Source organism: Chenopodium album, chromosome 6 (genome assembly GCF_948465745.1).
Source record: "Chenopodium album chromosome 6, dcCheAlbu1.1, whole genome shotgun sequence".
NCBI classification, from domain to species: Eukaryota; Viridiplantae; Streptophyta; class Magnoliopsida; order Caryophyllales; family Amaranthaceae; genus Chenopodium; species Chenopodium album.
In genome coordinates this window covers 17,445,576-17,457,338 of record NC_137839.1, presented here as the reverse complement: position 1 = coordinate 17,457,338, position 11,763 = coordinate 17,445,576, and the positions used below count along the sequence as shown (strand labels likewise).

At 36.6% G+C, this 11,763-nt stretch overlaps 1 protein-coding gene across 1 annotated transcript; it reads left to right on the top strand.

Moving 5' to 3' along the window:
• The first annotated feature begins 6,617 nt into the window (after positions 1-6,617).
• On the top strand, positions 6,618-11,201 carry LOC145634685 (uncharacterized). The gene is made up of 13 exons (XM_081686088.1): positions 6,618-7,578; positions 8,020-8,107; positions 8,185-8,232; positions 8,311-8,388; positions 8,527-9,213; positions 9,296-9,435; positions 9,513-9,587; positions 9,678-9,885; positions 9,971-10,019; positions 10,097-10,165; positions 10,322-10,432; positions 10,516-10,641; positions 10,723-11,201. The coding sequence occupies exons 2-8, from the start codon at positions 8,054-8,056 to the stop codon at positions 9,691-9,693; spliced, it is 1,098 nt and encodes a 365-aa protein (XP_081542214.1). The 5' UTR covers positions 6,618-7,578; positions 8,020-8,053; the 3' UTR covers positions 9,694-9,885; positions 9,971-10,019; positions 10,097-10,165; positions 10,322-10,432; positions 10,516-10,641; positions 10,723-11,201.
• Positions 11,202-11,763: the final 562 nt, after the last annotated feature.

Below are 11,763 nucleotides of genomic sequence, written 5' to 3'. Positions count from 1 at the left end.
TCATGACAAAGGGTTCCTAAAGGAAGTATCTTTTGGTCATGTATCTTTGATGTGTGTGAAAGTGACACTAAAGTTAGGCTGCAAAGGCTAACGGTGTGGAAAAGTATTATTTGATAAGAGTCAAATAATGGTGACTCTTAGGCTAGGTAGGCTAATGATGTAGGGATCAAGCCCCCAAGTCTAGCTCTAATTAAATGGGGATGAGAATCGGAGATCCCTTGATATGATCATGGTGTAAATGTGTGAGTGTGAATATAAATGCATTTTTATTACGGTCGCACCTCATTGTGAGGTTGCCTACGTATCCGTTAGGAATCAGGTCAAACGTAGCTCTAGCCGAACCTCGCACAAGTGTGTGTATACCTCAAAAAGGTCTTTTTAAGGGTTGTAACGTGGTTAGGCTAAAGGTTAAAGAAGAAGGGGATAAAGGCTCAAGACCCTAGATAAGCCCCCAAGGTGTGCAACCATGCTTTTGAATCTTTTGTATTTTTATGCTTGAGGCTTTTCACTTTTGAGCTCTCTTTCTTTTTTGTTTATTTTTGTTCTCTCTTTATTTTGCCTTTGCATTTTTTTTATTTTCATAAGTGTGGGCAATCCCGATCATGTGGTCTATCACTCACTTGGCATTCATGTTTCTCAGGCACGGTACCGAGCACTCGATAAGAGACGCAATCTCAGACGTGTTCTTATCAAAGATATTTTCATATCAAAGACATTGGAACACTTGCCCTTTTGTACACTTTTATTGTTTTTTTTTTGTTTGCTTATTTTTGCTATTTTAATCTTTTGAATCACTCAAGCTTTTGTTCTTTGAACTTGCATAAGTTGCACACCATCCCTATCCCAAGGTTAAGTAGATGTGGGTTGAAGAAAGAAAGGTCTATCGTAGTATCGTTAGACGAGGCTCAAAGTGGTTTATGAAAAAAAAAAAAAAGATTATATATTTGAAGGGTGAAGATGATATGACATGGCTACAAGGGGTGCCTCAAATCATTAGTATACCTTGTGCTTAATTCGGCGATTTTTTTTTTTTACAATGCAACGTAATGATCATATGCAAGAAGTAAAATGCTCATTTTATTAAAAGGAAAAAGTAAAAAAAAAACCTATGGAATAAATCTAAGGAAGACGAAGGGTGTCTATGCTAGACTTATTGAGGAAGGGTTTGAAAAAAGAAGAAGAAAGCATGAAATCTTGGCGTTGAAGCTCGCCTTGTATTTTGTCTCATCATTACTTTTTTTCTTGTCAATCACGTGACTCAAACTCGATTAAACATGCATGGATGAGAAGAGATCATGGAAGAATGAGGGGAAAGATATGGAAGAATCATGTGGAGAGTGAAAAGATGATGTAGATGGAGATGTGGAAGAAATTAGGAATAGAGTGGACCCCTAACTCAAATGACGGAAAGAGTGACTCATGCATGAACCTAAGACAAAGTGTGTGCTAAGACTAGTGAGTGTAGGTGACATGTTAAGACTTGTGTCATGACCATGTGGCTAGACTATGTGACTAGACTCAAGCAAAGACTAAGTTAAAACCTCACGTATATGCATTAAACTGGACAGGCTGTAGTATTTTAGTCATACCTTTTGATCTGTGACTCTGATTGGGACGAAACCAACGCCAAATTAAAGATAAAACTCAGGGCTACAGATCCATAGGTTGTAATACTCGTAACTCTTCCTATAACTCCGGCTATGACCAAACCAAGTTGACGCATGTGCAGTATACGGGGATAAAAATCCGGGTTGACTTAAAGGAACTATGACTCGATTTAAGGCATATTTATTAGTTCAAATTAATTAATAAATTAATTAAACAAAGTCCTTTAGTCATTGTTTAGTTTATTAAGACTTATTTACAAACACAAGTCAAACCAAATGGTTAGCTTAGTCACATATAAGTTATGCACAAGTAAGAGATGCACAAGTAGTCAAGTAGTCGCAATATTATGCAATGAGTTTGCAACCTAACCATGGCTCTAGTTCTCTAAAGTTCAAGGATATGGGTTAGTCGAAGAGGGTCCATGGTTATGAGTCCGGATGCATCGTGCGGAAGCCTTACCTTTGGAAGGGTTGGCGCGTATGGATGGGACCCCGCAAGTTAAAAAACTTGCTTCCACGGTTTGGTGGATTCACAAACTCGGATGTACCCGTCGTTGCCAGGAGCGTTCGATTGGGTAGATGGAGCGTGAACCCCCAGAGGGTTATGTCCATATGTAGAACACATATGGGTTTCAGAAAAGAGAGAAAAACTCAATCAGGAAGTAGAATCGAGCCAACAGTACTAGAAATGGTCAAAACAAGAAGGCAGAGTTCTGGCTCGGTATTGGAAGAACTTGGCTCCATCCTACAGGAACTGCCGCCTCAAAAGAACCTCTGTCGCCAAGCGATAGAACTGTCGCCAGGCGACATAAACTCTTTACAGGCGACAAGCCCTGTTTTCTAGACGCTAGTTCCTACATGCCTTGGCAGGTATCTGTGTTCTTAGAATTTTCCAGATTTCACAGTATTATTTCGATTCTAGTTGTGAAAGATACTTCTCAAATTTCCTACGTGTAAAATCCTATGTTTTTGACTCATTTCGGATGGTCTATCCAATGAGGACCTTTTTTATGCATATGACAATAATGTTAATCAAAATTACGCACATGAAAACTTAGAACTTTTCGAGTCTCATCCACTCATTCTAAGTAATTGCCAAAATAAATTTTAGGAATTAAAATAGAAATTGTCCCCAGCGGAGTCGCCAAAAAACTGTAGGGAATATTTCAAGCATCATAACCCCAAGCTTGAACCCCACTGTGATCATACACTTAAGTATGGTGGCGTCCAAAGGGAAAGAAAAGAGAGCAAAAGAGTCGCCAACAAGTTTTAGGAACTTGTAAACCAACCACGAGGTGAAGGTTTCACCCCTTAACGATCCATGAGATCGTCAACTTCATAAGGTCTTGAACCAAATAGGGTTCGGGGATGAGGGTACGAATCCAATCTACAAAAGAAAGGACCCGCCCTATAAAGTAGGCCTCTACTTTATTCTACTCGTATTCATGTGCGCTTTTTGACTAACATGCAAACAATAGGTTAACCCTAAACCTGTTTAATCTATGTTGGTTGAATATTAATGCGCAAATAATTCTATTATTGGCGATCACTTGAATAAAATCATATTAGCCTAAACCAAATTATTAATTATCTTATTAAGCGTGATTTCAAGTACAAATTCCCTTCAAACATGCATAAAGGCGTGATCAAGCAATAACGATAATATATCAAGCAACATAATAATAATCATAAATATAATCATGATAATATCATAATAAGGCATAATAAAGCTTAATAATAATAGCAAGATCCTAGGCATGATACTAACAAGATTAATAACAAATCCTAGCATGTCACTAAACAATAAAGATCAAAGCTTTAAACCTAACATGGTACTAACATGATATTATGATATTAGAAATAATAAGAGGCATCCTAAACATGATACTAGAAAGCAATAAAAACATCCTAACATGATACTAGGAATTAAAACAATATAAGCATGCTTCCTACATCGCAATAAAATAGATAGTAAGCTAATCTACTTACTTTGAAGCCTCGTACCTCTTTCTAATAACAAAATACACAAGTTAGTAAACTTCAATAAAAATAATAAAGAATAATTAAAGAATTAAATTAAAGAAATAAGTTAAACAAGGTTTAAACTAGATTTGGGACCAAACCCTCAAAAATTATCAACCTTGCACGTCTAGGGCGAAGGCAACTTCGAACTTGGCTAGATATTTCTAAGTCTTGTGTATGCGGTATTGTGTTTAAAAGGGTTGGTTTAGAAAGAGAGAGAGAATATCAAGTAAGCCTTGATGAGAGTTAATGATTGTAGATGAGAGTTGATGATTGTAGATGATAGTTGATTAAAAGCGGAGGTTCAGGACCCTATTTATAAGAAAAATAGTCCGAAAAATCATAGAATTTGATAAGGAATAAAACTACACGTTGTCGCCGGAAATTACTCTGTCGCGTGGCGACAGAGTCTGTCGCGAGGCGACAGACTTGTCGTTTGGCGACAGCCTGGCTTTCACGCGCTTTCCACGCGGAATCCGATCTTTAACCAAATTTGATCTACGGAATCCGTACAGAAGCTGAAATCGTATAATTAAAATAATAATATTTTAATAAAATAATAATATTTTATTCCGAATAAAAATCCATCTTAATATAATTATTAATCCTAACTCTATTAGAATTTAAAAGAACCTTCTAGAAACTTCTAGAAAATTATAATTAATCCTAATAATTTTAGGAATAATAATTAACATTGGGCCCTCCTCTAGATCATTGGGCCGCAAGAAAAGAATAAACCGGGCCCAGTTTAGTATTTTGGCCATAACTTCCTCAATATTCATCGGAATTGGGCTTATAATATATCGTTGGAAAGGTCTTTGCGAGCCCCATCCAACTACACTATTATTGGACCCTTATTACGGACCAAACTAAATTGGATTGGCTATTTTTATAAAATAAGGTTGTTTTCGAAAACAGAGAGAATAGAATTTAATAAAAACTAACCGCAACACTTGACTTTTCATACTTTCACCTAATTCGATTATGGTTCGACGTGAAAGGTCATTCATCACTGGGTTTGGTTTTGGGGAAACACAAATGGGTGTCTACAACGACCATCTTTAAAGCCCAAGGCCGGTTAGAGTTATCAAGCCGGTGATTAAGGGCTCGGTGATCGAGATACCGAGGTATTTGGACCGAGTGATCAAGACCCTAAGTAGATATCCGGATTGGGCTGAAGAAATAAGCCTAATTGAAGTTTCAAGCCTCGAGGTGAAGCAAGGGCCCGATCGGGCCAGCATGTGCTCGATCGGGCAAGGTGCGCAAGAGATGTGCTGGTGCGTGGCAAAAGGCGCGCCCGATAGGGTGAGCTATCAGCTCGATCAGGCGCTACAGCTTAGCAGGGTACGCGGAGAAAAAGGCGCGCCCGATCGGGCGGCCTTTAGCCCGATCGGGCGCGTGTTTCTGGAGAGGCTCCTTAGACGAGCAGTTAGTTTCTAATTAGGAGTTGTTTAGAGTTTTGTTTTAAGTACGTTTTAGGATTATTATTTTCACTTATCTCTTTTCTTAGACTTTCTCTCTCTACTTAGATTATTTTTCTCTCTCTAGACTTCTCTCAACTTTTACTCTTGTTCTTAACTCAACTTTGTAGTTCCGTCGTTCTCGGTAACGATATCTTCTTTATTAATTCCAGCAATTTTATTTCTTTATTCTATCATGTCTTCTTTTATTGCTTTGATTAGTTTAGATTTAATTATGCGTGAGTAGATTTCTTTTTAGGGTTTATGGGATCCATAAATAATATGAAGGGGTAATTTATTGTTGTTAATTATCAAAGCTAGATTAATTTCCTATTGATTGATTTAATGCTCTGTGACTAGATTAGGCCTGATCTTTTATGCATGAGTTTGACAATATTGATTCAAGATTCGAGAGATTACAATTAATGTTTAGGTCTTGTTTCAATAGGCAGGTTAATTTATAAATGGTTAAGTCGAGATTCGAGAGATGAGATTTAATACCGGTAGATTAATTCTGTGATTGTAATACGTAGCGAGAGCCCTTTATGATCTGGTTAATTGATGTATTGATGATTGACTATTATTGATTATTGATATTGCATGATAACTTCTTATTGATTTGTTTTAACGTTTTACAATTATGGCTTGTAAAAGTATAGCAATATTGAATTGATGAATCGGGCAGATATTAATTTGATATTAAAGGTTATTTTCAATAAAAGCTTAGATCTAGTAAATTGCGAGAGTCTGTTGGATTTATGTTGATTAGTAAATTGCGAGAGCCTATTAATCATGTTATTTATGCAATGTTAATGATTGATTGTTATATTTTACCCTGCAGTATTATTTATTGGTGAACCTATGCCCAAGGTCTTTAATTCATTGATTTTTCTATATCCTTTACTCTTCCCTACTTTTAATCTTCGTAGTTAGTTCCCTTTTAATAACAACAATTGGTTACCTTAATAATTTAGATTATAATAATTAATTAGGAATAGAAAGACCAGTTTCCTTGTGGATTCGACCCTACTTCCCTATCTACTTTAGTTAGAGGACTTAGGTAATACTTTTGATTAGGTGATACGACTTTAGTCTGTCACCAAGTCTCCTACATAAAGGGACAACAATATTACTGTATTAATTACCCTTGTATACACAATTTCCAGCAACTTAAACTCACTTTAAACCACTTATAAAAATCTAAAAATTATTTTAAAACCTTAATTAAACTCCTCTTCAATGGGTAATTACACCCTTTTTATAAAACACCAAAAATAACACTATAGGCAAAATTCCAACATTTTTAGCTTAAATAAAAACCTTTCAAAACTTCATCAAAACATCACTTTTATGTTTAATCAGACCATAGAATTACTAAATATGTAAAAGCCCCAAATCAAATTATATAAGAACCTAAAAATCATTACTCAAATAAATTAAAAACCCTAACTTTTAATACTTTACAAAATCCAAAATTAAAACTCTTTATAATCTGAAATTTATACTCTTGACTACTAAAACTTGATCTTTGATACTATAAAAACACGTTTAATCAATTGAAAACCACAATATATATATATATATAACCAAAAGCCGATAATATGAGTTTGTGAAAATTGTTCTGGTATGAGACCAAGAACGCAAACTATTCAGCTGTCATAGCAGCAAGAGCAGCGAGCTCTAATTCGTTGATTTATACAATAACACCCAAATACACAAGGGGCAATATCTTCTTTTTTTTTCCCTCTTTGAGGCAAGGGGAAATATCTTACTAAAACAGGTACCCAGCTTTTTATTTTTTCCGAGTAGCAGCTAGCTTAGGAGATGAGGTCGTCCACAAAATAACAGCATCCAGTATCAACTTAATTAGTACATTCCTGACAACCTGCCTTATATTAATAGGAGTTTAGGACACACAAGTTACTCACAAAAATCTCAACCCTTTTTTCAGTTTCATGAGAGTCATGTAGGCCAATTGCTGAGCAGGCTCCACAGGTTTGCTGATTTTTCTGAAGCAACAACTTGTTGTGCTCATAAACCGAGGCTGCAAAGTAGAAGACGCACGATTCAGCAACACACTTGGTCTATACTTGCCATGGGAGAATTGCTGAAAAGAGATAAGATGGCATCACTATTCACAATCACAAATAGACAAATAGAGAAAGGAGGAATAACATATACTCATCCGGTAATCCCCACCCCTACTCTCCAACTCATTCTTTACTAGTAGCAATAGTTGCTACTAACCTCCAAAAAAATATGGTAGAGATTGTTGCTATACATTTTGCATGACAAGGCTGATAGTCTGATAAGTGTGAATCAAAAGTTTTTTGTTTCATAAAGCAGAGTTATGTAGAGTGAAATTTCTTAAGAATTGTGTACTTGGTTAAGAAATAAAAAAAGGGGCATGAAGTAGAAGAACTTCCTTCACGGACGAAGATTAGTTGAATTCATGGTTGCTGGTTGAAGACGAGCTCCCAGCATTACTGGTATGTGTTATCAATGCTAATTATCATGCAATTTTGAGCATTACTGGTATATTAGGTTGGAATTGACTCCGGTAATTATTAATTGTAATTTCAAGCATGATTTGTGATTTTTGATTGAGGGACTTGGATTATCTGACTTGAAATTGCGCAAACCCTAGATTTACATATTTATACATATACAAATTGAATTTGAGTATATACCAGTTAGTCTGTGATATTAGGTTGGAATATTGAGTTGCTGTTGATTGTGCTCAGCTAATTTCTGTTGCTGGTTTCAGCTTATTTATGTTATGTTGCTAGTAATTGTTAATTGTAATCAATGGGAAGCAGTAGCAGGAAGCGTTGTGTATATACCAATTAGTCTATGATGTATTTGTAAAGGGATTAGGAATATTAAGTTGCTGGTTTTGTGCTCAGCTAATTTTCTGTTGCTGTTTTCAGCTTATTTCTGTTCTGTTGCTGGTAATTGTAATCAATGGGAAGCATTAGCAGGAAGCGTAAAATCAACATCAATCGAACTGAGTCCGAGGTAGTAGGATTTTGTTAATATTAACAATTAATGGTGAAAAGTACTGTTCTTACTCCTTCTGCATTTCTTTACTATAGGAGTTAATTGCACCTCACATCAAGAAGTTATCTCCTACTATATTTAAGGTAAACATAAACTTATTGTGTGGGTTAATTGTAATTGCATAAAGTGATATGGCCTTAAGTTTGTGCATAAAATTGTAGAATGATTCCTTAACTGTTGGAGGGGAAGTCAAAAGCAAAGGTGAAGTGTTGTTGCAGCATTTACAGAATAGATGTAGGGTAAGTGCATTTTGTGATTATGTTTTTGTGTCGATACTGTTTTAGGCGTAGTTGAATCCATTTATTTGGTGCAGTAGCTGCCAAATAAATTCAAATTCAATATAGATTATATAGATATTCTATGGTTTATCTATGCAGCCGGCTAATACGAGTTGTCGGATCGAGTCATTTGGTAGAATATGCAATAGTTTTGACGATAGACGTAAGCGGTGGGTGCGGGAGATGGGCTTTGGTGGGTTGTTAAAAATTGGAGGTGATATGAACCTTCCAAGACAGTTGGCTTACTGGTTGATGACTCGTGTAGATCCCTTCAATTGTACTCTTACTGCCCAAGATGGCAGAGTGTACAGGCATTCTCAAAACCAGGTTCATTGGGTCCTTGGTATTCCTAATGGAGGGTTACCTGTTCCCACATACCAAACAATAGACAATGTTGCACTTCAAAAGGTGAATAGGATTATGGATAGATATGGTAAAACATGGAGTAGTAAGTGCAGCAGAACTAGTCGTGAGTATATATTTGAGGGTATTCAAGTGAATGCTGATTTGATTGCTAGTGTGGAGGGGGAATGGGAGGAAGATCAGGCTGAGGAGTTCAAGACTATTTTCTTGTTGTTGTCTCTGGAAATGTTGTTATGCCCTAATCAATCTTCAAGATTGGCCTCTGATCTTGTACCTTCACTAACATGTGCTGCAAGAGCTGCTGACTATGACTGGTGCAGCCTAGTTTTACAAAAACTCATGTGCAGTGTGGCGATGTTTGCACGACGTTTTTATTATGTTGGATTTGCAAGTGGCTGTGTCGGTTGCCTCATATTCATTGTGGTATGTGTGTATTTTCACCATTTGTTTGATACAATGTTGTCACCTTTTGTTACCATTTAACCACCTAATATGGTTGATACAGGTTTTGTATTTGGATCGTCTTAAAAGACATCCTGTTCATTGGGGCTATTTTCCTAGGTTGGAGGTGTGGAACATGGAAGAGATTCGGTTGGCTATTAGTGAAGATGTATCCCAAATGGGGGTGACTTTGGGCAGCTTGGGGTATGTTTTTGACTTAGAACACAACTATTTTGGTATTTCCATTGTATATGATAATATTTATGTGTTGTATCATGTAGACTTTGGATGTGGCTTACGGTGAAACTCATCCAACCGAAGCTAGGGATTCGAATGGACCTGGGGGGTCAACTGAGGTTACTGTTGCACTGAGTTTTATTTTTTATGTTCTTTTAAACCTATGTATTTGTATTTTTTGATGGATATTCATACTTTTAATTGTACAGAGAAGCTGCTGTGTGAGTGTCTGTTTAGGAGTAAGACAGCACGAATGCGGAAACCAAAATTTAGGAAAGTTTACGATAAACAAACTGTTGATATGAGTGGGAAGGTACACTGTGCTGATAAAAAGGCAATTATTGTATCTGGTAACAACAATGTAGGAGCATTTTCAAATTTTGACATGATACGATTGCGCATGGATGTCATGAAAAGGTATATGATGGTGATTTGTATTATTGTTAATAATTTTGTGCTCTTTTGCAATTTATAAGGAGAATGAAGTGTTGGTTGGTAATAGGTGCTTATCGGAAGATGCTTTCAACACACTGCTACGATTAACATTAATGGTTAGTATATGAATGTACGATTTACTTGTGTCGTACCACATGTAAGGTGGCTGAAATTTTTGCTCATGCTACAACAGGTCAGTAGGTTGAATCATGGTAGGCAATTTCCTACTGCACCAGGTCCCTGCTTCTGGTCGTCATTGTTGGTTAGTTGTTAAATCCATATATATGCTTGCATAATGCTTATATAAATCATTGATGGGCTTTTGGCAATGCTTGTATAATGCTCTTTTGTTAAAGGTTAATAGGCGATCAATGTAAATGGGCCTTAGTAGTTGTTATTGATTGTATATGTATCCCAGGGAGAGTTTGTGTTGTTTCCTGGCACAATTGGGGCAGATCCCATGTCTAGAGGGTGCGTAGACTGCTTCGTGGCCAGTCCATGTTGTGCTTACATGGCTATTGTATCGGAGGTGAATCTTACTGCATATATGCTCTTTATTTTCTAAGTGATACAAAATAAAGTTTTTTTTACAAAGTACGTTTACGTGAATAGGTTGAAGGAGCTACAGGTCCCTCATCCGTTTGTGTATTTGTAAAATACGGTAATGTACAAGATATTACTCTGATATACACAAACTCACTGACTTCCTCATCAACATTACACAAGGTGAACAAGCGGGTAAGTTTTTATCACAATAATTACTTGTTTAAGTTATGTAATTTAAGGGTATGCAGTGATGAGAAGTCTTTGGTAATGTAGGTAGCAAACGTGGAACAATTTTACCAAGCCATAAGCACTTGAACGGTGCTTCCGTTTCCAACCGCATCAGGAATGTGATCATCACGAAGGACTTCCAATGCCTAGCAAGTTGTTCATCTCATCTCAACGCACATGCGCTATGATTAATTCATACTAGTGACAAATTTGTTATAAATAATGAAGTAAGTCATAGATGTATAAAATTTCAATATCGAATTCTTAGGTGTACAATAATTAGTGGCAATTTTGGCCCTTTGGGCCTTGAGGCCCTTGAGTGTTAGTAGATAATGGCCCTTGTGGGTCGAATTGAAATGAATGTCTAATATTTTCAGTTAATATGAAATTAGTGGGAGTTTGAGGCCCTTGAGTGTTAGTCTAGGGGTCTGCTGGGCCTGGGCCTTGAGGCCCTTGAGTGTTACATGATAACGGCCCTTTTGTGTGTCAGTAGAATCTAATTCAATGTCTAATATTTTCAGTTACTCGACTGTGAGAGTATGGGTCAAAGTTTATTGGATTGTTGGGCCTACAAAGCCAGTATTGTTTTCAGCCTTTCCTCAAGTGGTATAGCTTGGGCTAAAAACAAGTTTGGGCCGATATAACATTAAGATGACATACAACGCGGGTAATTGTTCACTTAATAAGTTAAACCTGAGATTAGGTAACATTGATATATTTTCTGACACAAACATTCTTAATTAGGCAAAGTTAATTAATACATCATAAACTCATAAAAAACAATACTTCATTATTAACTAATCACATCCCCTAGTTCAGATTATTGGCCTGAACAAGATCGAAACACCAGCAGTATTGATTAGAAAATGCGCTTAGCAACTTCATAGTCATATCCCTTGAGAAGGAGAGCACTGCATATCCCCCTTCGCTGTCATTTGTTGAAATTCCGTACACTGCATAAGGGTTTAAACATGCACAAATTAGGCGCGCCATGTGAATGGAGACGCGAGTTTCAGTTAAAATTATTATGTGAGGCATATGCATCTGAGTTGCAAACCTAAGCATTGGGAGGAAAGAGTCCCTACC

Bases quoted from the DNA above. Each gene is read 5' to 3' on its own strand.
- LOC145634685 (XM_081686088.1), top strand. From the start codon at position 8,054: ATGGGAAGCATTAGCAGGAAGCGTAAAATCAACATCAATCGAACTGAG. The intron at 8,108-8,184 runs GTAGTAGGATTT...TCTTTACTATAG, and splicing joins TCAATCGAACTGAGTCCGAG to GAGTTAATTGCACCTCACAT. The intron at 9,436-9,512 runs GTATGTTTTTGA...TGTATCATGTAG, and splicing joins GTGACTTTGGGCAGCTTGGG to ACTTTGGATGTGGCTTACGG.